General features: G+C 39.7%; 1 protein-coding gene across 2 annotated transcripts in view; it reads left to right on the forward strand.

Annotated features, from left to right (window-relative positions):
- pi4kab (phosphatidylinositol 4-kinase, catalytic, alpha b) overlaps nt 1-22,488 on the forward strand; it is a 172,062-nt gene that overhangs the window by 131,458 nt on the left and 18,116 nt on the right. For both annotated transcript variants that reach the window (XM_043715376.2, XM_043715377.2), the window contains 5 exons: nt 721-811; nt 15,315-15,482; nt 16,204-16,257; nt 17,819-17,939; nt 20,248-20,377. In XM_043715376.2, the coding sequence (XP_043571311.1) occupies nt 721-811; nt 15,315-15,482; nt 16,204-16,257; nt 17,819-17,939; nt 20,248-20,377 (564 nt within the window). The remainder of the gene's footprint in view (nt 1-720; nt 812-15,314; nt 15,483-16,203; nt 16,258-17,818; nt 17,940-20,247; nt 20,378-22,488) is intronic.

Consider the following 22,488-nt stretch of genomic DNA (forward strand, 5'->3'; position numbering starts at 1 on the left):
GCCAAACGCAGTTTTCCTTTAATAAATCCATATTAACTTGGCATAATCCATTTTTGGTGTTTTCAAGTGTCCTGCTATAAATCCATTACTACAAATGCTAGCATTTTCCTATTAATGTTAACTAGGCTGTATATCCCAGTCTCCTCTTTTAAATAATGGAGTTTTATTTACCACCTGTGAATCTGCCAGGATTGTTGCAAAATATACAGAATTTTTGAAGGTGACGACCAATGCATCTGCTATTACTATGGCCATCTCTTGGAATGTAGCTGAATCAGGCCCTGGGGATTTAACAGCCTACAGATCCATTACTTTCTCCAGCACTCCTTTTTTTTAATTATTACTAATCCCCTTCATTTCTTTCTTCCCAATAAACATCTGCTTCTCCAACATGTTTTGCAAAGCAGTAAGTAAATAACATTACAGATATTATATCTATGAGACCCATGTCACCAATGCATGTAATATTGTTAGGTTGAGACATTTATCTGATTTCTGCTTCACTAGTGTTGGTACATTGCAGAAAAGCAGAAACTACTTTTGAGTTAATGTACAGCAAGATCATAAATCATGAGTGTGACCACACTGAGATCCCATAACATGTATGAGTGCCGTCAGTAATGTTTGAAAGGATGAGGAATTCTACACCTAAAACTGAATTGAACTGTACGTTAGTTTTATCAATAACTTACACCTTGTTCACTATGTTGTACCTACCAGATTTAAAAACACTGAAGCCATTGGAGCAGAAGTAACACGTTTGGTGAGGCTGGATCCTGGAGCTGTTAGTGATGTCCCAGAAGCCATACGGGTAAGACTGTGAAATGAAATAAATATCCCTAAATAACCATCCTCATTTATTTTTTGTATACAGCTTTTAAATGTATGAGTTACTGAAAATAGGAAAAACTTAATTTGGAAATGAAATAAATTTCTGATGATTTTGGAACAAAATGAGTTAATGGCTATTTCCAGCGATCAGATGTGTCATTTTAGTTGCTTTTTGACATATTTCTGCAAAGTCAAAGCTTTTTGTTCTGTGTTTGTGTACTTTTGATCATGACTCATTATGAGATACGAGTGACAAGACAACAGGCTATTTTGTAAATTAGACTTGCTTGTTATATATGTTTTAGCAATTCTTGTAGATAAGTCTCATCAGTCTTTTCATTTAATCTTGCAAGAGTGCTAAGAAGTATTTAGCAGCTGGATGAATATGCTCACGTTAACGCATTATAAAACTTGGATTTCAGTGACTGAGATGACACACACATACAATCTTCAGGCACAGTCTATTCAGAGTGCAGTTTTTTTTGATAGCAGAGGAGGGCAACGAGATATGGTCTTTGTAGATTATTCTTGGGGATCATTCCTGTCCGAGAAGGCTGAGAATTTGTTGTATTTGACAATATTAGTTAAGCTCATCTGTAAGGATTCAGCTTCAGTCTTGAAAGTAGGAAGTGCAAGTAACTGCTAGTTCCATTGGAGTGGTTGTGGGAGTATGTTTATATTGTGGTGGTTTGCAATGAGAGAGGGAAAACATTAAGCCAATCACACTAACAGGACCAAGGATGTGCAAGTTTTTTTCAAATTTATTTCAAAAGCTTTTCAGTTAAAAGAGACTATTCTTTTGGTAATAAAATTGGTGCAGGTATGATAGGCTTCTTTCTGCACCATTTCTATTCTTCGACTCTTTCCAAAAGTTTCCCACCACCAAACTTAAAATGACTGGTCTGTTAATGCCGGGCTAATCTTTACACCCTGTTTTGAACATAAGTACGACATTTGTGATTTTCCAGTCCATTGACAACATCCTCAAGTCTAAGGAAGACTGAAAGTTTTCAGTCAGTGCCTCTGCAAACTCCAGTCACACTTCCTTCATTATGTCTCATTGTGTTTCATCTGATCAGCATCATCAGTCACAGGCTCAAAGATCCTTGTTAGCTTTAAGTACAGATAACATATCCATATCTCTGGATATCTCAGCCTTATCAGCTTTAGACCTCTCTAGTGACTCATTGTCACCATGGCATGGGTAGCATCTGCTTCCTTAGTAAAGACAAATGTAAAATATTCCATTAATAACCTAGCCATGTTCCTTGCTTCCAAATGTTAATTCCCATTTTGGTCCCTAATTTATCCCTTTGCTTTTTCAAATGCCTGTAGACTTGTGGGATTACCGTTTTTGTTATCTGATAGTCTCTTTACATAATCCCTCCTTGCTCCTCTTATGTACTTTTCACCTACCTTTTGAATCTTCTGTGTTTAGCCTGGTTCTCAAATTTTTTTTTAAGAGTGTCTTAAAAAGACTTTTGAGTTTGTATTAATTGTAAAGCGATCAATTGTCACTTTCTTGGTTAATAATAATACCGACCCATGTGACATGGCAATCCTTGACCTGGAAGCAGCATCATGAGGAAGGAAGTTGATTCAGAAGCCATGTGGCCAGACACACACGCAGGAAGGTTGCATGCAAGAGACTAAGAGAAGGCCATCAGCCCTCAGCTTCAGGCTTAAAGAGAAAACAAAGAGAAAGGAATAGAGAGTTTGCATGAGGAGAAACCAGCAAATCTTTATAAAGTGGATTTCAGTTTTCTGTTTGACAGTAAAAAGAAAAATAGAATTCCACAAGCACTTGGGACAACAATACAAAAGTGAGCTGAAAAAGACATAAAAGGTGACATAAGTAACTCAGGCATGTAAAACAGCTGAGTTTGTAGCAGAGGACTAGATTGTGAATTGCATATCATCGGTCATATGGTTAAAAATAAATTCTTTAAAAGTACACAATTAAGTGTTGGGGCAAACATTATCCAAGGGCCTCAAATGGAAAATGCCTGCCACCGAATACAACTTGAGGCTGAATTGACAGGGTTGGAAAAATTGAGAAATTTCATGTGAGGCTACATTTGTGCAAGTAGTGATGGGGATTGTAATGTATCTTTGTATCAACTATTTAACGCAAAATCACTCCTTTTTATTTGAAGTACTGTTTACCTGTTAATTCACCTTTGATTTGCATTGGTTATGATTTGTTTTAAAGTAGATGTTACAAGAACAAGAAGTTCTTCATTTGGGGTCTTTTGATAAATTTGGTTTTCAATTTTCCCCAGGGGCTTGTAATTCAGTGGAATGCCAAATGATATGAGTCAGTTTTGGATACAAATCAACAGAGTTATGCCTTTCATATTCTACGAAAGTTTTAATGTACTTCACAGCCTATAAAGTTCTTTTGAAGTGCAGTCATTGTTTAATTGAGAGGAATGTCCAGAGATCCTGTTTTTACAACAGTGTTGGTCAATTGATAGATTGATGTTAACCAGTACATCAGGTACACTGTGCAACCCTTCAGATATAGCCAGAAGATATTCATGTTCACTTCCAGGGAGACATCCCAAGCTTTCAGGTTAGCATCTCATTTAAAAGATGGATTATCCGATAATGCTGTGCTCCTTCGTGATTGCATTGAAATGGATTTTGAACCCGACAGGTTGGACAGTGCACTGGCTGCAGCACCCATGTGCACTTTGTGCAGAATTGTTTGCCATAAAACAAGAGTCATGAATGTGGTGATGGCAATGTAGAGAAAAGTTGGAGAATGGAGTGAAGAGACAAAAATGGTGGTGTTTGATAGGTGATCTTGTGGAGATACCTGAACTAGCTAAGGAGATGGGAAAGGTAAATCTAGAATGTTATTTTCAGTGGAGCAATGGAAACCGAGGTGCTAATGGTCACAAGTACAACTTCACTCCATGAATGATCGATGCTTGGAATGAACCCCGGTCTGGATAATGGAAGCTCCGTGTTATAATCTGTTACAAGGTAGTTAGATACAAAATAGTGGAATATGTAGACTTTCTGGGTGGGCACAGTAAGATGGGCTGAAAGGTCATTGTTGACCATTGTGATCTTATTATAAAAGTTAAAACTGAAGGCATTTTTCTGGAAATGAAATCTTAGGGATGCCCCTCAATACTGTGGAAAAGAACAATCAAAATATTATCATGCAAAGCAGATTGCTACAGATGGAACAAATGTGGGAAGAAAGAATGCACCTAACAATGAATCCATTTACACACCTTCACCCCAGGATATTTGCGAGCAAGGTAATTAATTAAATCTGGACTTCTTGCAAGCATAATCTTCATTCTATAATCCTGGCTTTGGCATTTGCAACATTGAAAGGGGAACTTGTTCCTTTTTCTGCTGACTGGCTTGGAATACAATGAAACAATCTGTCAAGAAACTCAATTATCCAGCTAACATTCCAGGAGATATTAAAAAATTTACTTTTTTATAGTGGGCAAAATGACAGATTTATTACACACTGCAAGTAAACAATAAATTGGAGGTGAAGTTTCTGGCAAATACAGGTGGTTGAGAAGTGCATGGAGCTAACTGAATATTTGCAAAGTTAACCCCTTTTTCCTTCCACATATTTTAGTTTGCAATGTAGTCACAATTTTTGTACATTTATCAAATATTGTAGAAAGCAAGCATGAAACATTATTCATCTGTCAGCACTTGAATTCAGTTTACTTCAACATTTGTTTCATTCTGGGAACCTTTCAAGACATTGAAAAAATAGTGACTGCAACAATGGTATTTAATCGCATCTTCATTTCTTGACTGTTGCTGGTATTCCTTCATTGCAGTGATCAATATTCACTTATAAATGTTATAGTGAGTGTTAGACTATTTCTGATCTTGTTCTTCCCAGTCTGCTTTTCTTGAGAGAAGTCATTTGCTAGCCTGGCTGGTGATCTTTCCTAATCCCAACCCAGGAGCAATGAAACCAGCTTGAGCATTCAATTTCAGTTTAATTTAGTGGGCGATTGTGGTGTAATGGCGGTAATCGTTTTGCCGTGGATTCCAGTCCTACACAGTATTAATGGAATTTAAATTCAATTAATAAAGTCTGGAATTAACAGGTAGACTATGACCCTATTATCAAATGTTGTAAAAAAAACTAACTTGTTTGCTTTTAAGGAAGGAAATCTGCCATCCTTTCTGGTCTGGCCTACCTGTGACTCCAGACCTAGAGCAATGTGGTTGATTCCGGATTCCCTTCTGAAATGACCGAGAGCAAACGACTCAGTTTAAATGGGCAAAAAAAATGCTGACATTGCCAGTGGTGCTCACATCCTATAAAAGAAAAAAAGATTAAAATTATGCATCATTGTAATATATTTTCTCACTTACCTAACATGTTAAAGAATACAGAGACCCCGTTTCAGATGAAGGGGAGTAAACAATATCTTGATCAAGGTAATGCTAACTGGATCAGTAATTCAGCTCAAATGCCAGATTTTTAAAAATTGAATATTGTGCATCCCAAATTGCTCTTGAGAATGTAGTTGTGAATGCCTTTGTGTTGTGTAGATGCATCCACAGTGAAAGGGAGAGAATTCCAGCATTTTGAAGAAATGGTGTGTAACTTTAAGGGGAACTTGCAGCTAGCGATGTCCGTAGTAGAGGTCGCAACTTTGGAATATGCCTTTGGAGGTGCATTGGTGAGCTACTGCAGAGCATTTTGTAGATGCTATACACACTGATCATTTGGTGCTGGTGCGGAGTGAATGTGGCAGTTCCTCAATGATGTTCCAATCAAGAGGGCTGCTAGGTTCTGAATGGAGACCAGCTTCTTGAGTGATTTTCAAGCTGCACTCAACCAGGCAAATGGAGAAAATTCAGTCACATTCCTGATTTATACCTTGAAGACAGTGGCCATTGGCCAATCAGGAGGTGAGTTAGTCACTGCAGAATTTCCAGCATCTTCCAGCTTTTTACAGCCATGATATTTATATGGCAGGTCTGGTTCAGTTTCTGGTCAGTGGTAACCCCCCCCCCCCACCACCACCAAGATGTTAATAGTGGGGGATTCGATGATGAAGCACTATCCATCCATAGTCACCTCAGCTGTTTTCTCGGTAATGTTCTGTACTAATTTACACCCTGTCAATCAGTCTAACTTGTTTGATGTCATCATTTGTCTCATTGATATTGTCCTTTGTTGTATCCCAGCTACTGGTCTTATGTTACTGATCCCCAGCTAGCATTTCAGGCTTTACATTATTCCTTTTCCTTTCAAGAGTGTTGCAAGGAAATGAATTGTGCAGTTCCTTATTTCCTACGAATCTTAGAACTCTGAAGTTCCAAACTGTCCTCAATTCTTTCATCCTCCCCTCCTTCCTGCAGTCTTTAAATCTTTATGATCAAACTTAGTGTCATCTCATTTTTGCTTTCCAATGTAACTTTCTGCTTTCTACCTCCTGTTGTTAGTCTTACTCAAGTGACCTCATTGCATCTTAAATTATTGGTTGTATTAGGCTTATCAAGGAGATGTTTAAGCTTTCCGTAATTAACGTATGTGCTTGAACTCGGACCTGGGTATATGTACGTGAATCATTTAATATGGCAAGGTGAGTTGAGAAAGCTGTTTGAAAATACAAATGGAACATGTGATTTCAACAGTAGAAAAAATTGAATATAAAGGCAAAGTAGTTATCTAAAAATGTTATTTTAAAAGAAATGGTTTGGCCTCAGCTGGAGTATTGTGTTTACTTTTGGGCACCCAAATTCATGAAAGATTTCAAGAACTAGGGGAAGGTACAAAAGAGATCCACAGGAATGGACTATAGATAAGGAATTTCCATTACGTGGAAATAATGGAGAAGTGAGTTTCATGTTCGTTAGAGCGCAGAAGATGAAGAGTGCATTTGATAGAGGTGATCAAAGTCATGAATAATTTTGATAGTCATTAAGGAAAAATTGTTTCCAGTGACAAAGGGGAGGTACTGTGAGGATATAAATTAGAAGTAATTGGTAAAAACAAAGTGCAAAGCTGACGTGAGGAGACTAGTTTTTATTTAACATTGCTCTGGAATACTCTGCCAGAAAGGGTGATTCAAAAAGAGAGTTGACTTAACAAAGGAGAATTGCAGGACAGTGGGGAAAAGAAACAGGAAAGTGAGACTCATTGGATAGTTCTACCAGAGAGATGACAATAGCAAGATGGGTCAAATGGCCTTTGAATCAATTATGTAATGATTCTAAATAAGCTATGGAAAATATTTCATGTCTTTTTCACAACTTGTTCATTAGCACTGTCCTGTCATTCACATTAATGGCAGATCATTGAGCACCATCATTAGAATTTCCCAAGTCATTTACTGCTGTTTCTGCTGCTAATAAAGTTGTTGTTTGGAGAGGCTCTTACAAATCTATTTAGCCCTGAGATGTAATGATCTCTGTGGTGCAGTTGCGGAATTTCCCTTCCATTAAATTAATCTGATTTAGGAATTCATGTCAGGAATGATGTAAGTAATAACTTTTAACCACCTTGTCCATTATTTAACTTTTTGTAATCACGTAAAAGTTAAGATTGTCCTTCATACCCTGTCCAGTATTTATTCCCCAGCAACAACACTAAAACAGGTTGCCGGGTCATAAATATATTATTAATTGTGGAAACTGAGTGCCAGTTCGCTGCTGCATTTCTCCAATACAAACGTTACTACCCTTCAAAACAGTACTGCATTAATTATAAAACACTTCGAGATATCCTGCAATTCTGAAAAGCTCTGTACCAATGCAAATTAGAACACCAACATTTGCTGCAATCTTGAATTTGAGATGCACATGAATTAATGAGACTGTAGATGTAAACTTTTTAAGCGATTACCCTAAAACTCTGGGATGAGAAAACTGAAAAAATGCCCAGGGTAATACAATAGATAACAATAGAGAGATGATAAATAATTTCACTTCAGTATTTACCACGGAAATAGGACGGGTAGCTATGATATTGGATGATCGGTAAGTAATGAGACCAGTGCATTTAAAATGGAAAAGGGATCTATTGAATAAACTAAACAAACTCGAGGATAAACTCCTGGGCTGGATTTGATTGCATTCTCACATTTGAAAAGAAACTGGGGCAGAGATAGCAGAGGTATTGCTGCATTATTTAAAGATGCATTAAAAAGGCACAGTGCCAGAGGATTGGCAGTTAGCTAATGTAATATCTATATTGAAGAATGGAAATATAACAAGTTCAGAAAATTACAGGTCAGTCAACTTAAATTTTTCCAATACATGTGGATGGCAGGTGGTAAGAATGGGAAACATTTCTGGTCAGCTCTGTGATGGAAAGAACATGGGAGTTTCTTATATCGTTATCCATTGTTTTAGGTTGCAGCATGCATGAAAAGGTATATATTACCATTGCAAGGGGTGACCAAAGTGTGCACTTTTGTTAGCCATGCTAGAGAAGAATAACATTATCGGGAAAGGACAGCTGCAGGGTGATAGCATGAGTTCTTTAAAATTATGGAAGGTGGATGCAGAGGAAATATTTCCACTTGACGGGAAGAACATACCAGAGACATTTAATATAAGATAGTCACCAATAAATCAAGTAAGGAATTCGAAAAATTATTATTTTCTCAAAGGTTGGTGAATGTGGTACTCGCTACCATAGGAAGTGGTTCAAGTGATTGGCATTTCACTTAAGGAGCAACTAACCAAGTATGTGAGCAAGAAATGAATAGAGTGTTGTGTTGATAAATGTAAATAAGGAAAGACTGAAGCAGACAATTGAAGCATAAATTTCAGCATGGGCTTGTTAGACTGAATGGCCAGCTTCTGTGTTGTATGTCCTCCTCTGTAATTTTTTTATAAGTCTCCATGCATCACACCATGCAAGAAAGATGAAAAAAAGCTGTGACACCCCTGCCTTTGGCAAAATGTACAACTGCTTGCATGAATAAATTCCACCAGACATCTGCTCAGTTCGGGAGATTGGCCAACAAAATATAGAAGAGATACTATAGGGATGAGTAACACGCTCTTGTATCAGCGTGTGCAAATGTACTGTAATGAAAAACGTTTATACACTCAGTGGAAGGAGAGGAGTGGTGGCACTTTTTCAGTCTTGTTACCCTTCAATTTCAAAACTGTCATCCAAATGATCTTGAATATGGCTAATAATGTTCCCACAAAATCTTTAAATCAGAAAAAGAGAGGATTTAATTGCAGTTTTTACAATGACAAAATAATTTGTTGGAATGAATATGGAGAAGTTGTTTTCTAGGGTTAGGGTGTGACAAAAACGATGGGGAGGGGAACACTAACTGCCCTATCAACTGTGACCGACTTTAGTAACACAATTTAAAATTGTCACTCAAAGTTGAGGAGAAATGTCTATGTGCAGCATGATCTATAACAACAAAGGGTGATTGATCTAGGTGCTATTCTACTGGATGGCAAAAATGGATTGACATTTAAAGTGTGTGGAGATATAAGATATGGGAAGAGAATAGGTAATGGGGATTAGCTTTGGAATGCTTTACTTTGTATGCAATTCATCAATTGGTCAGTATGTAGTTTTCATGGTGAAGTTAAGACTACCATTGCCACAGAAGACTGTGTGGGCCAGCTCATTGAGTATATTTAAAGCTGCGGTAGATCAGTTCTTAAGTGTCAAGGGGATCAAGAGTTAATGGGAGAAAGCAGCAGAATGGGGTTGAGAAACTTATCAGCCATGATTGAGTGGCGGAGCAGACTTGATGGGCTGAATTCCTAATTTCTGCTCCTATGTCTTATCATTTATCAACCACTGGGTGAAATAACTTAATGAAATAGCCATTAGTTGACATTACCTAATTGACTGTCAAAGTAATAGTGAAGCCAAAGGTGTTTAAGGTTATTTTCGTGTAAATGGCACAGCAGGCAAGGCCAGGTTTGTGATCAAACCCACGTAACTCAGATGTTGCTGCTCATGTTGTGGTCCTTCACCATGAGTTATGCGAAAGTGCCACTTCGCTGTCTGCCTCAACTCATTTTCTATTTCAGCCTCAGGACTCCTTAAATAGTATGTGTTAGTTATAGCCAGCAATTTCTCTAACACTGAAAAATTTAATGTATCATTACTATGAAGTCTCACTTCTTCGGCTTTTAATTACTGGAGAAATTTATAAATGTAGAAATTTGAATATTTATTTTTTATTTTATGATTTGTTCCCACTCTCAATCCATATTTTTCTTTTATTCCCTTTACATAGAGTCGTAGAGATGTACAGCATGGAAACTGACCCTTCGGTCCAACCCGTCCATGCCGACCAGATATCCCAACCCAATCCAGTCCTACCTACCAGCACCCGGCCCATATCCCTCCAAACCCTTCCTATTCATATACCCATTCAAATGCCTCTTAAATGTTGCAATTGTACCAGCCTCCACCACTTCCTCTGGCAGCTCATTCTATACCCGTACCACCCTCTGTGTGAAAAAGTTGCCCCTTAGGTCTCTTTAATATCTTTCCCCTCTCACCCTAAACCTATGCCCTCTAGTTCTGGAATTCCCCACCCCAGGGAAAAGACTTTGCCGATTTACCCTACCCATGCCCCTCATAATTTTGTAAACCTTTATAAGGTCACCCCTCAGCCTCCGACCCTCCAGGGAAAACAGCCCCAGCCTATTCAGCCTCTCCCTATAGCTCACATCCTCCAACTCTGGCAACATCCTTGTAAATCTTTTCCGAACCCTTTCAAGTTTCACGACATCTTTCCGATAGGAAGGAGAACAGAATTGCATGCAATATTCCAACAGTGGCCTAACCAATGTCCTGTACAACCGCAACATAACCTCTCAATTCCTGTACTCAATACTCTAACCAATAAAAGAAAGCATACCAAACGCCTTCTTCACTATCCTATCTACCTGCAACTCCACTTTCAAGGAGCTATGAACTTGCACTCCAAGGTCTCTTTGTTCAGCAACATTCCCTAGGACCCTACCATTAAGTGTATAAGTCCTGCTAAGATTTGCTTTCCCAAAATGCAGCACCTTGCATTTATCTGAATTAAACTCCATCTGCCACTTCTCAGCCCATTGGCCCATCTGGTCCAGATCCTGTTGTAATGTGAGATAACCCTCTTCACTGTCCACTATACTTCCAATTTTGGTGTCATCTGCAAACTTACTAACTGTACCTCTTATGCTGTCTCTATATCAGATTTGACATTGAATACACACGCTATGTAATTCCTTTATGTCTTTGCGATGTTTATTTCAAAAACCTTCAATCTAATTATTGAAGCAGATATCCTATTTACTCCATTCACACTGGTCCCAGATTCTGGATTAGTGGTGCTGGAAGAGCACAGCAGTTCAGGCAGCATCCGACGAGCAGTAAAATCGACGTTTCGGGCAAAAGCCCTTCATCAGGGTCCCAGATGCCCAGTTGCCCTTCAGTGTGACACTGTCAGTGCTCTCATACAGAAACTTAAAAACTTGAAACATGTAAGTGAAGTCCAACTAAGAGCAGACACTGTTAAGTTTTGCATTGCAGCAATTGTGATTTACTGTGCAGGAGAATGCTGCATTGGGAGTTAGACTGTTCCGGAAGGAAGTCCCTATCATTTTCTCCCATTTCCCACTCTCTAGTTAAGCAGTGTGACTTTTTCTTAAGTACAGTATCTCGAAATAGCATGGATTTTTATTGAGCTTCTCACATATCAACATATCAGGTTGTAAGTTTGCTCGCTGAGCTGGTAGGTTTGTTCTCAGATGGTTCACCACCAAGTTAGGTAATATTATCAGTGAGCCTCCGATGAAGCGCTGGTGTTCTGTCCAGCTTTCTATTTTTTGTCTTGGTCTGTTGTGGTGGGTGATATCACTTCCAGTTCTTTCTCTCAGAGGTTCATAAATGGGGTCCAAATCGATATATTTGTTAATAGAGTTCCGGTTTGAATGTCAGGCCTCTAGGAATTCCCGTGCATGTCTTTGTTTAGCCTGTCCCAGGATGGATGTATTGTCTCTGTTGATCTTGTGTCCCTCTTCATCTGTGCGTATGGATACTAATGATAGTTGGTCATGCTACAGGAAGGACAGAAAGAGAGGCAAGAGAGGAGGGGGAGTGCCATTTTTGATAAGCGATAGCATTACTACTGCACTCAGGGAGCATAGTTCCAGAAATACATCCAGGGAAGTTATTTGGGTGAAACTGAGAAATAAGAAAGGGTTAATCACCTTATTGGGATTGTACTACAAACTCCCTATTAGTCAGAGGGAAATTGAGAAACAAATTAGTAAGAATATTTCAGTTATCTGTAAAAATAATAGGATGTTTATGGTAGGAGATTTTAACTTTCCAAACATAGACTGGGACTGCCATAGTGTTAAGGGTTTAGATGGAGAGGAATTTCTTCAGTGTGTACAAGACAATTTTCTGATTCAGTATGTGATGTACCTACTAGACAAGGTGCAAAACTTGACCCACTCTTGGGAAATAAGGCAGGGAAGGTGACTGAGGTGTCAGTGGGGGAGCACTTTGGGGCCAGCGATCATAATTCCATTAGTTTTAAAATAGTGATGGAAAAGGATAGACCAGATCGGAAAGTTGAAGTTCTAAATTGGAGAAAGGCTAATTTTGACGTTATATGGCATGAACTTTCAAAAGTTGATGGGGGAGCAGATGTTCACAGGTAAAGGGACGGCTGGAAAATGGGAAGCCTTTTGAAATGAGATAATAAGAGTCCAGAGACATTAGATTCCTATTATGGTGAAAGTTGTAGGGAATGCTGAATGACTAGAGAAATTCATCCCTGATGAAGGGCTTATGCTCGAAACATTGATTTTCCTGCTCCTTGCCTGCTGCCTGATCTGCTGTGCTTTTCAAGCACCACTCTAATCTTGACTCTGATCTCCAGTATCGGCAGTACTCCCTTTCACCAAGAGAAATTGAGGGCTTGGTTAAGAACAAGAAGGAAGCATATGTCAGGTATAGACAGGATAGATCAAGTGAATCCTGAGAAGAGTATAAAGGCAGTAGGAGTATAGTTAAGCAGGAAATCAGGAGAGCAAAAAGGGGACATGAGAAAGCTTTGGCAAACACGGTTAAAGAAAATCCAAAGGATATTTACAAATATGTTAAGGACAAAAGGATGACTAGGGAGAGAATAGCGTCCCTCAAAGATCAGCAAGGCGGCCTTTTTATAGAGCCACAGGAGATGGAGGAGATACCAAGCGAGTATTTTTCATCAGTGTTTACTGTAGAGATATAGAATGTAGGGAAATAGATGGTGACACCTTGAAAAATGTCCACATTTTACAGGAGGAAGTGCTGGATGTCTTGAAATGCATAAAGGTGGATAAATCCCCAGGACCTGATCAGGTGTACCCTAGAACTCTGCGGGAAGCTAGGGAAGTGATTGCTGGCCCTCTTGCTGAGATATTTGTATCATCAGTAGTCACAGGTGAGGTGCCAGAAGACTGGAGGTTGACTAACACATTTAAGAAAGATGGTAAGGACAAGCCAGAGAACTATAGACTGGTGAACCTAATGTCGGTAGTAGACAAGTTGTTGGAGGAAATTCTGAGGGACAGGATGTACGTGCATTTGGAAAGACAAGGACTGATTAGGGATAGTCAACATGACTTTGTGCATGGGAAATCATGTCTCTTAAATTTGATTGAGTTTTTTTAAGAAGTAACAAAGAGGATTGATGAGGGCAGAGCGGTGGACGTGATCTATATGGACTTCAGTAAGGTGTTCAACAAGGTTCCCCATGGGAGACTGGTTAGCAAGGTTAGATCTCGTGGAATACAGGGAGAACTAGCCATTTGGATACAGAACTGACTCAAAGGTAGAAGACAGAGGGTGGTGGTGTAGGGTTGTTTTTCAGACTGGAGGCCTGTGACCAGTGGATTGCCACAAGGATCGGTGCTGGGTCCACTACTTTTCATCATTCATATAAATGATTTGGATGTGAGCTTAAGCGCTACAGTTAGTAAGTTTGCAGATGATACTGAAATTGGAGGTGTAGTGGACAGCGAAGAAGGTTGCCTCAGATTACAACAGGATCTTGACCAGATGGGTCAATAGGCTGAGAAGTGGCAGATGGAGTTTAATTCAGATAAATGTGAGCTGCTGCATTTTGGGAAAGCAAATTTTAGCGGGACTTATACACTTAATGGTAAGGTCCTCGGGAGTGTTGCTGAGCAAAAAGACCTTGGAGTACAGGTTCATAGCTCCTTGAAAGTAGAGTCACAGATAGATACAATAGTGAAGAAGGTGTTTGGTATGCTTTCCTTTAGTGGTCAGAGTATTGAGTACATGAATTGGAAGGTCATGTTGTGGCTGTACAGGGCATTGGTTAGGCCACTTTTGGAATATTGCATGCAATTCTGGTCTCCTTCCTATCGGAAAGATGTTGTGAAACTTGAAAAGGTTCAGAAAAGATTTACAAGGATGTTGCCAGGGTTGGAAGATTTGAGCTATAGGGAGAGTCTGAACAGGGTGGGGCTGTTTTCTCTGGAGCGTCGGAGGCTGAGGGGTGACCTTATAGAGGTTTACAAAATCATGAGGGGCATGGATAGGATAAATAGGCAAAGTCTTTTCCCTGGGGTGGGGGAGTCCAGAACTAGAGGACAAAGGTTTATGGTGAGAGGGGAAGGTATAAAAGAGACCTAGGGGCAACCTTTTCACACAGAGGGTGGTATGTGGAGGGAATGAGCTGCCAGAGGAAGTGGTGGAGGCTGGTACAATTGCAACATTTAAGAGGCATTTGGATGGGTATATGAATAGAAAGGGTTTGGAGGTATATGGGTCGGGTGCTGGCAGGTGGGAGGAGATTGGGTTGGGATATCTGGTCGGCATGGACGGGTTGGACAGAAGGGTCTGTTTCTGTGCTGTACATCTCTATGATTCTGTCTTTTGGTGACTGGCCAAAATGTGATGAGATGAATTTGTGAAAGCAAGGGAAGAGTAATCATTGATGGTTGAGTGGGAGAAGTGAGAAGCTGGTTGATAACCTACATGGGAGGACTAAAGAATGCATATGGAAATGCACATCGCTAAAAGATAGTAGAAGAAAATAGGCGCAAAATAATATGAAAAACAAGTGGGTAATAGTTTTTTTTGTATGAGGAAGTTACTGCAGATGTTGGAATTTGTATTGTAAGCAAAATATGCTGGAGATCACAGCGGGTCAGGCAGCATCCGTAGAGAGATTAGAAACGTTAATTTCCTTTCTCTCCATCAATGCTGCCTGACCTGCTGTGATTTCCAGCATTTTTTTGTTTTCAAAATAGTTTTTTTTGTGCTGTATTCATGTATTACATTTTTGAGCTTCTTGGAATAATTTGTATAACTGCAATTGGTAAAACTGTAAAATGGATCTGTTAAACTTGTGACTTCTCTTTATTTCAATGATAAACCAATTAAAAAGTAAATTTTTGTAAAATTGTTGATACCCAATCTTGGCTTCCTGTTTGTAGTTTAAAGTGTATAATCCCTGCTTGTTTTGTAGCATCTGGTCACTTTGCATACTATTGATGCGGATGCCCCAGAGCTGAGCCATATTTTGTGTTGGGCGCCTACAGATCCACCCACTGCCCTCTCTTACTTTTCGAGTTTATATCCACCACATCCGCTGACTGCACAGTATGCTGTAAAAGTGCTGCGTTCATTTCCTCCGGTAAGATGCAAATAGTTTATGAATTAACTGCTCAGAGAATGTAGCATTGAATGTATTGGAAGTCTTGCATATTACACACTCTTCCAGGAACTACCATACATGTGTCCTGTCGCAGTTTTTCAGGTCATTCTAATTATAATCGAGGTGTTTTTTTCCAATTCACCACAGGAGAAAAGTTGGTGATTTTTTTTAGACAATTGGCATTCTGATAACCGTAATTTGTTGCTTTGCTGCGAATTAGCTGAATCAGCAAGTGTGGCATTTAAGTACGACTTAACTACCAGAGTTTGTTTTTTATGGATTGCATCTTAAATGATTGTTTCAGTTCAATACAGTTAATACAATCTATAAGTATTTCTACATTAATTTCACTTACTATTAAAACTGTGGCTATCCATACTGCGATTCTGTTGAACCAGCTGTTAGTCTGAGAGTTGCAACTTGTCACTGAGTCTTTACATGCAGATTATAGTAGTTGCAGACTCCTTTCTTTTATTGCCAGTGTACCCCTCTTCCCCTCTCCTCCACACGTGCATAATCAGACATACTGACAGTTGTCATATTGTGACGTGCTGTTTGGGGTATGCTGATGCCTAACCTTATGAGCTTATTGCTGAGAAGAGCAGCTGTGGACATTCCGAGTTTGTGCAGCTCCATCTATTTGTGGGGTATATATTTTGACTGACCTGCTATACATTGAACTCTTTATTTCCCCAAACAGGATGCAATTCTGTTCTACATTCCGCAAATTGTTCAAGCTCTCCGATACGACAAGGTAAGGAATGCATTCACTTTATTTTCTTAAAGACAGGCAAGAAAGTCTTTTGCTACTTCACACTGTTATTTGATTTGCTGTTTACTGAGTTTAAAGATTCAGAAATTCATGAAATTGCTTTATCGTATTTTACCTAGAAAGAATGACTTTTCCCTTCTGTTGCTAAGACTTTTGCGTTTCTCCAAACCTGCTTCTGATGCAACAGAGTTGATTTATTTGCATTTGTTTCTGAAAAAAAAATTCTGTCACTAGGGTATGATCCAAAAGCAGGATTCTTCATCTCGTTTAAATTGTCCACCAATCCTTTCTTATGTTCACGTTATGGAAATCTCAGGGAACCTATGTGTGGAGTTTGCACATTCTCCCCGTGTCTGTGTGGGTTTCCTCCCAGTGCTCCGGTTTCCTCCCACAATCCAAAGATGTGCAGGTCAGGTGAATTGGCCATGCTAAATTGCCCACAGTGTTAGGTGTGTTAGTCAGGGGTAAATATAGGGTAGGGGAATGGGTTTGGGTGGGTTGCTCTTCGGAGGGGAGGTGTGGACTTGTTGGGCCGAAGGGCCTGTTTCCACACTGTAGGGAATCTAAAAAAAAATTGAATCCTTCGCCACAGTGGACAGGCTTTGTTGAAAATAGGGCTTCAGAATAGGAGGAGGTGATTTGCCCTTTAAACCTTGTTCCTTGTTTTAATAAGCTCATGGTTAAAGTGGTTTTGATCTCAGCTCCACTTATATGCTTCTCACAACCCCTTCCTTCCCTGTCCAACAACATCTGTTTAACTCCGTCTTGAATAGATATAAAGACACTGCCCCCACTATGTTCTGGGGAAGAGAATTCCATGCTCTAACAACTTGGCAAGTGAAAAAGAAATTCTCCTCATCACTATCCTAAAAGGAGACCTGTTTTCTTAAACTGTGTCTCCTAGTTTCAGTCTCCCAACCAGAGGAAATATCCTCCAGGCATCCACGCTATCCAGACCCTGCAAGATCTCGTTTGTATCAATAAGATCACCTCACATTCTTCTAAACTAAATCAAGTTGTACCCCAATTCCTGGGAAGATTTGCTTTGGAGCATACATTCTCACTTATTGTATTGAAATCTCAAACTTTCAGAGCGCTGCTCCTTCATTAGGTGACGTGACTTTGTGATTTCAAATAAATGTGTTGGATTCTAACCTGGTGCCATGTGACTTCTGACTTTGCCCTTTTTACTATGAACGTTGATATCTGGTCTTGCTCATATATGTTAAAGAATCATTGCATCTTCTGCAAAGTAACTCCTTCTGCCATGAGATCTGCTGGTACGGTGTACCATTACACGTCCACTTAGCTTGTCTTCAGCTACTCTGTGACATCTGGTATTCAGCTACACCCAGGTCAATCCCTTTTTCTGTACTCCATTTTGTCTCCTAGAAAAGATCTTTGGAGCTTCTTTCTCTGGAACAAGTATGCTTTTGCACTATTATGCCATTTGGTAGAACTACAAATACTACTTACCTCTAGATATTAAATTTTCATGTGTTCGATCTATTAACCCACTGTTTGTCTTATAAATGTGTTCTAGATGGGATATGTGAGAGAGTACATCTTATGCGCAGCAGCCAAGTCTCAGCTTTTAGGTCATCAGTTTATTTGGAACATGAAAACCAATATATACACAGATGAAGAAGGCAATCATAAGGACCGTAAGTATTTAGACCGCTGTATTGTATGAAGGACGATAGCCCTTTATTCATTGCCACATTCCTTCTCCAATTGTGTAGTTGATGTTCTTTGGTTAGTTCTGCCTGTGCTTGTGGTTGTGAGTGTCATTCATGTGGCCAGGATTTACTGCCCATTTTCCTTCCTTTGAGAAGGTGATAGTAGGTTTTTGTGATTGAGCTACAGGTAAGTCCATATTAAAAGAAAGATAGCTGATATTTAAACAAAAGTGAGATATTGTATATGCCAGAGATCAAAAATAAAAACACAAGGTGCAGGAGAAGCTCAGCAGGTCTGGCAGCATCTGTGGAAAGAGAAACAGAGTTAACTTTTTGAGTCCAACGTGACTCCTCTACAGAACTGAAAAATAAATTCTGTTCCTCTCTCTAGAGGTGCTGCCAGACCTCCTGAATTTCTCCAGCACTTTCTGGTTTCACTTCTACTGAAGTATTTGTTAATGGCTTGTTTTGCTTTCTTGACCAAAAGGATCGCACAGTAAGATGTCTCGAGCTTTCAGATTTCCTTTTACCTTAGCAAATAAATTAAAAGCCACATTGAATAAGTTGCATTTATTCGAAGCTACAAAAACGTTTCCTGTTAACTTCTAAAACAACTGAGAACCCCTCCATACTTATGTTTTATTCCATCTCTTAAGTGTGGACACTTCACCCTCCAGGAACCAATCAAAGGTAATTCCTGGCTTCCAAGGGCTGCTTCCATTCTTTTCCTTTTCCTTTTCCAGATGGATGACGCCTAATCCCAGAACTGATTTTTCACAGTCGGGGAGAAATGGACATTTTACACCTTCAGCCAAAGCTAGACAAATCTTCGAATCTTATTTAAATCTTCATGCATTCACTCTCTTCAAATTTGAGTATGAACATTTCACATGGTGATCAACACCTTCTTGTAGATTGACCTGTTTGTGAGATTCAGTGATTCAGATATTTCAGGAAAATGTTTAACCCAAACCTGCAATGGTTTCCAATGCTCCCCTCCCCCCACCGATTTCCATCTACTTTGTATTCAGGCTATCTTCTAGATCCCCAACTTTGTTCTATTTTGGAATTAAATAGGTTAAAAGTATAAGTGTTTATACAATCTGACATTTCTAATATCTCCTTGAGACTTGGAGACTAACAGTCTGTACACCATCAGTACAACTGCCATTATTTACAGGTTGGAAAATCTTGCTTCGTCTTCTTATTAAAGCCACCATGGCCCCCCCTTTCACCCTTAGTAATCAAGTCAATGAGACTTGTTGCCAGGTAGAAGTTTGAGCTGGTTGTATAACATCTTTTCTTGTCATTATTCATAAAAGCATTTGAATCCCAGTACTATTTTGTAAAGCAAGATACTGGAGTAACAGCCAGAGACAGAATTAAATACCTCAAGTCCTGTGATGTTTCTTCAAATACTCAAACATTTATGCCAACTAAATCCGTCAAAGATTAAAGCTGTGTCCTATCAGCCTGATGGTACAAGTCTTGATCTGTTTGTTTTTTTTGGAATGATCTGTTCTGGTACTACACTTTCATAAGGGTTTGCAAATCTGGGGCCAAGTGAAAATCTTGATGCCTTGTTGTCTTTCAGATGCACACTTGCTCTCATTCATATCTGAAATGCACTACTTTGTCGGTTGTCTAAAAGGACTTGTTATGTAAAAATGCTAAGGAAATTAGCTTTTTGTCTAATGGGACTATATGGAGTTCTTAAAGGTCAAGGGCATAATGCCAATTGATCAGATCGTCAACTTGATTCAGTATTGGCACAAGCACAGATTGTTTTCAACCAGCTGAGTAACTTATTGGGCGCAAGGTGTTGCTGGACAAGCTCGTTGCAGACCAGAATGGTCGGCTATCCAGTCCTATGGGTGATTAGCTGCATGATATTGTTCTAAAATCTCCATTATAATGTCTGGGTGGGGTGGGAAAATGAAGACAAAGCAAAATATTTGAAAATGAAAGGGTGTGTTCACCATAAACCACCCCAAAAACTGGTGAGCAGGTTGAAGAATGATGTTTGACTGTACCTTGGGAAAAAATGGTGGTTGGGTGTTTCTTTAATGGGTGTATGATGCCAGCAGCTCTACGCGAGAGAGGAGAGATCAAAGCAAAGAACGATGTCAATGGGTTTATGTTTGTGATGTAATCCTGCTCTATATAAATTATATAGTTTACTAACTCTGGTAAATCCCATCTCGCTTCAGGTTGGAGCAAGTCCCATTTTAATGCTGAACTGGCATATTTCTCAATGTGAAAGCAACTGGGTGTTCCTTTGTTTTGTTGGCAGCTGATATCGGTGAGCTACTGGAGCAACTGATTGAAGAAATCACTGGTTCATTATCAGGCCCAGCTAAGGACTTCTACCAACGAGAGTATGATTTCTTCAACAAGATCACTAATGTTTCTGCTATCATCAAGTAAGATGGTGAACTCTCAAAAACCCTTCTGATTATAGTTTGCAAATTGGTGTAATGAAGGTTGTATTGACCTTTCAGTCAACAAAGAGTACTTTGGTTGTACAAAGACTACTGGATTATTTTACCCATAGTTCATTTCCTGTCCAGGAACACTGTCAGTGTGGAGTTTGCAAGCGCTCCCCGTGTGTTTCCTCTGGGTGCTCCAGTTTTCTCCCACAGTCCAAAGATGTGCAGGTTAGGGTGGATTGGCAATGCTAAATTACACATTGTGTCCATGGATGTGCAGGCTATGTGGATCAGCCACAGGAAACGCAGAGTTATAGGGTAGGGGGTGGGTCTGGATCGGAATCAGATAATGTTCAGAGAGTTGGTGTCGACTCAATAGGCCGAATAGCCTACTTTCACACTGCAGGAATTCTATGTCAAAAGGGTTTAAAAGCACACATCCCAACCTTGGTTAGCCCCCCACCATCTTTCTGGAAATTCTTGATCTATTATTTGAATATTTTATCTATTTGGCTATATTTAATGCACTTGCGAAGGACCAAGCCATTCAAATCAAATTAATATTCTTTTGTTTCTCAATTGTAGTTTTTCTGTTAAGTCACAAGCAAATGTTAGAACAAGGTCAAGGGCATAATGCCAATTGATCAGATCATTGACTTGATTCAGTATTGGGCACAGGCACAGATTGTGTTCGGCCTGCTGGGTAACTTATAGGGCACAGGGGTATTGTTGAACAAGCTCGTTGCAGACTAGAATGGTCGGCTATCCAGTACCATACGTGATTAGGTGCTAAGCACATGAGCCAGAAAATGGAACCATTCACTTTTCACCCCTGTACTTGCCTCAGCACCTTGATTTTAAAATTTTCATCCTTATTTTTGAACATCACTATGGCTTGGTTTGCCCTCTCCCTATCTCTGTAATCTGCTTCAACACCACGACCCACCGAGATATCTGCAATGTTCCAATTCGTGCCTTTTTAGCTGCTTGATTTTAATTGTTTCACCACTATTGTCTATGCGTTCAGCTACCAAGGGCCCTATCTCTGGAATTCTTTCCCTAAACTACTTGTTCTCTCTTTTCTCCTTTAAGATGCTCCTTAAAACCTGCTTCTTTGATTGGCTTTCGGTCCCCCAATATCCAAATGAGGCTCAGTGTCAAGGGTTGTTTGATGATACTTTTATGATGTGCCTTCAGATGTTAGCCTGTAGCATACAAGCTAGGAGCATAGAACACACAAGAACTAGAAGGTTGTGGTGATCTTACCTAGCACATGAGTTTGACTTCAGCTCGAGTATTGTGTCCAGTTCTGGGTACCACACTTCAGGGAAGATGTGAAGGCGTTAGAGACAGTGCAGAAATGATTTACAAGAACAGTTCCAGGGATGAAGAACCTGATATTGGGAGAAGTGAGTGCTTTTTTGACACATCCAACTCAGCCAGTTACTGCCTTATCAGCCTCTCGATCATCAATAAAGTGATGGAAGATGTCATCAGCAATGCTATCAAGCAGCACCTGCTCAGCAAAATCCTGCTCAGTGGTGCCCAGTTTGAGTCCGGCCAGGGCTGCTCAGTTCTTCCCCCCCCCATTACAACCTTGGTAATAAGGTTGCATCATGGAGCCCAAGCAAAACTGGATTTAGTCAGAATCAGGGAAATCTCACTGCTGGTTGGAGTCATACCTGGCGCAGAGGAAGATTGTTGTGATAGTTGGACGTTAGACATCTCTGCAGGAGTTCCTCATAGTAGGGTCCTTGACCGAACCACCTTCACCCGATTCAGTGACCACCCCTCTGTCAGAAGGTCAGGAGTGGGGGGTTTTTGCTCATAACTACACAATGTTCAGCACCATTTATCACTCTCCAGGTACTGAAGTAGTCCATGTCCAATTGCAACAAGATCTGGACAATATTCAGACTTAGGCTGACAAATGGCAAGTAAAATTCACACTGCACAAGTGCCAGGCAATGACCATCTCCAACAAGTGAGAATCTGATCATCATCTTTTGACATTCAGTGATATCATCATCATTGAATTTTCCATCCTGGGGGTTGCCATTGATCAGAAAGTGAACTGGGCAAATCATACAAATACTGTGGCAAAA

This window comes from Chiloscyllium plagiosum, unplaced genomic scaffold (assembly GCF_037043375.1).
Source record: "Chiloscyllium plagiosum isolate Xiang-an unplaced genomic scaffold, Cpla_swu_hap1 HiC_scaffold_24, whole genome shotgun sequence".
NCBI lineage: Eukaryota > Metazoa > Chordata > Chondrichthyes > Orectolobiformes > Hemiscylliidae > Chiloscyllium > Chiloscyllium plagiosum.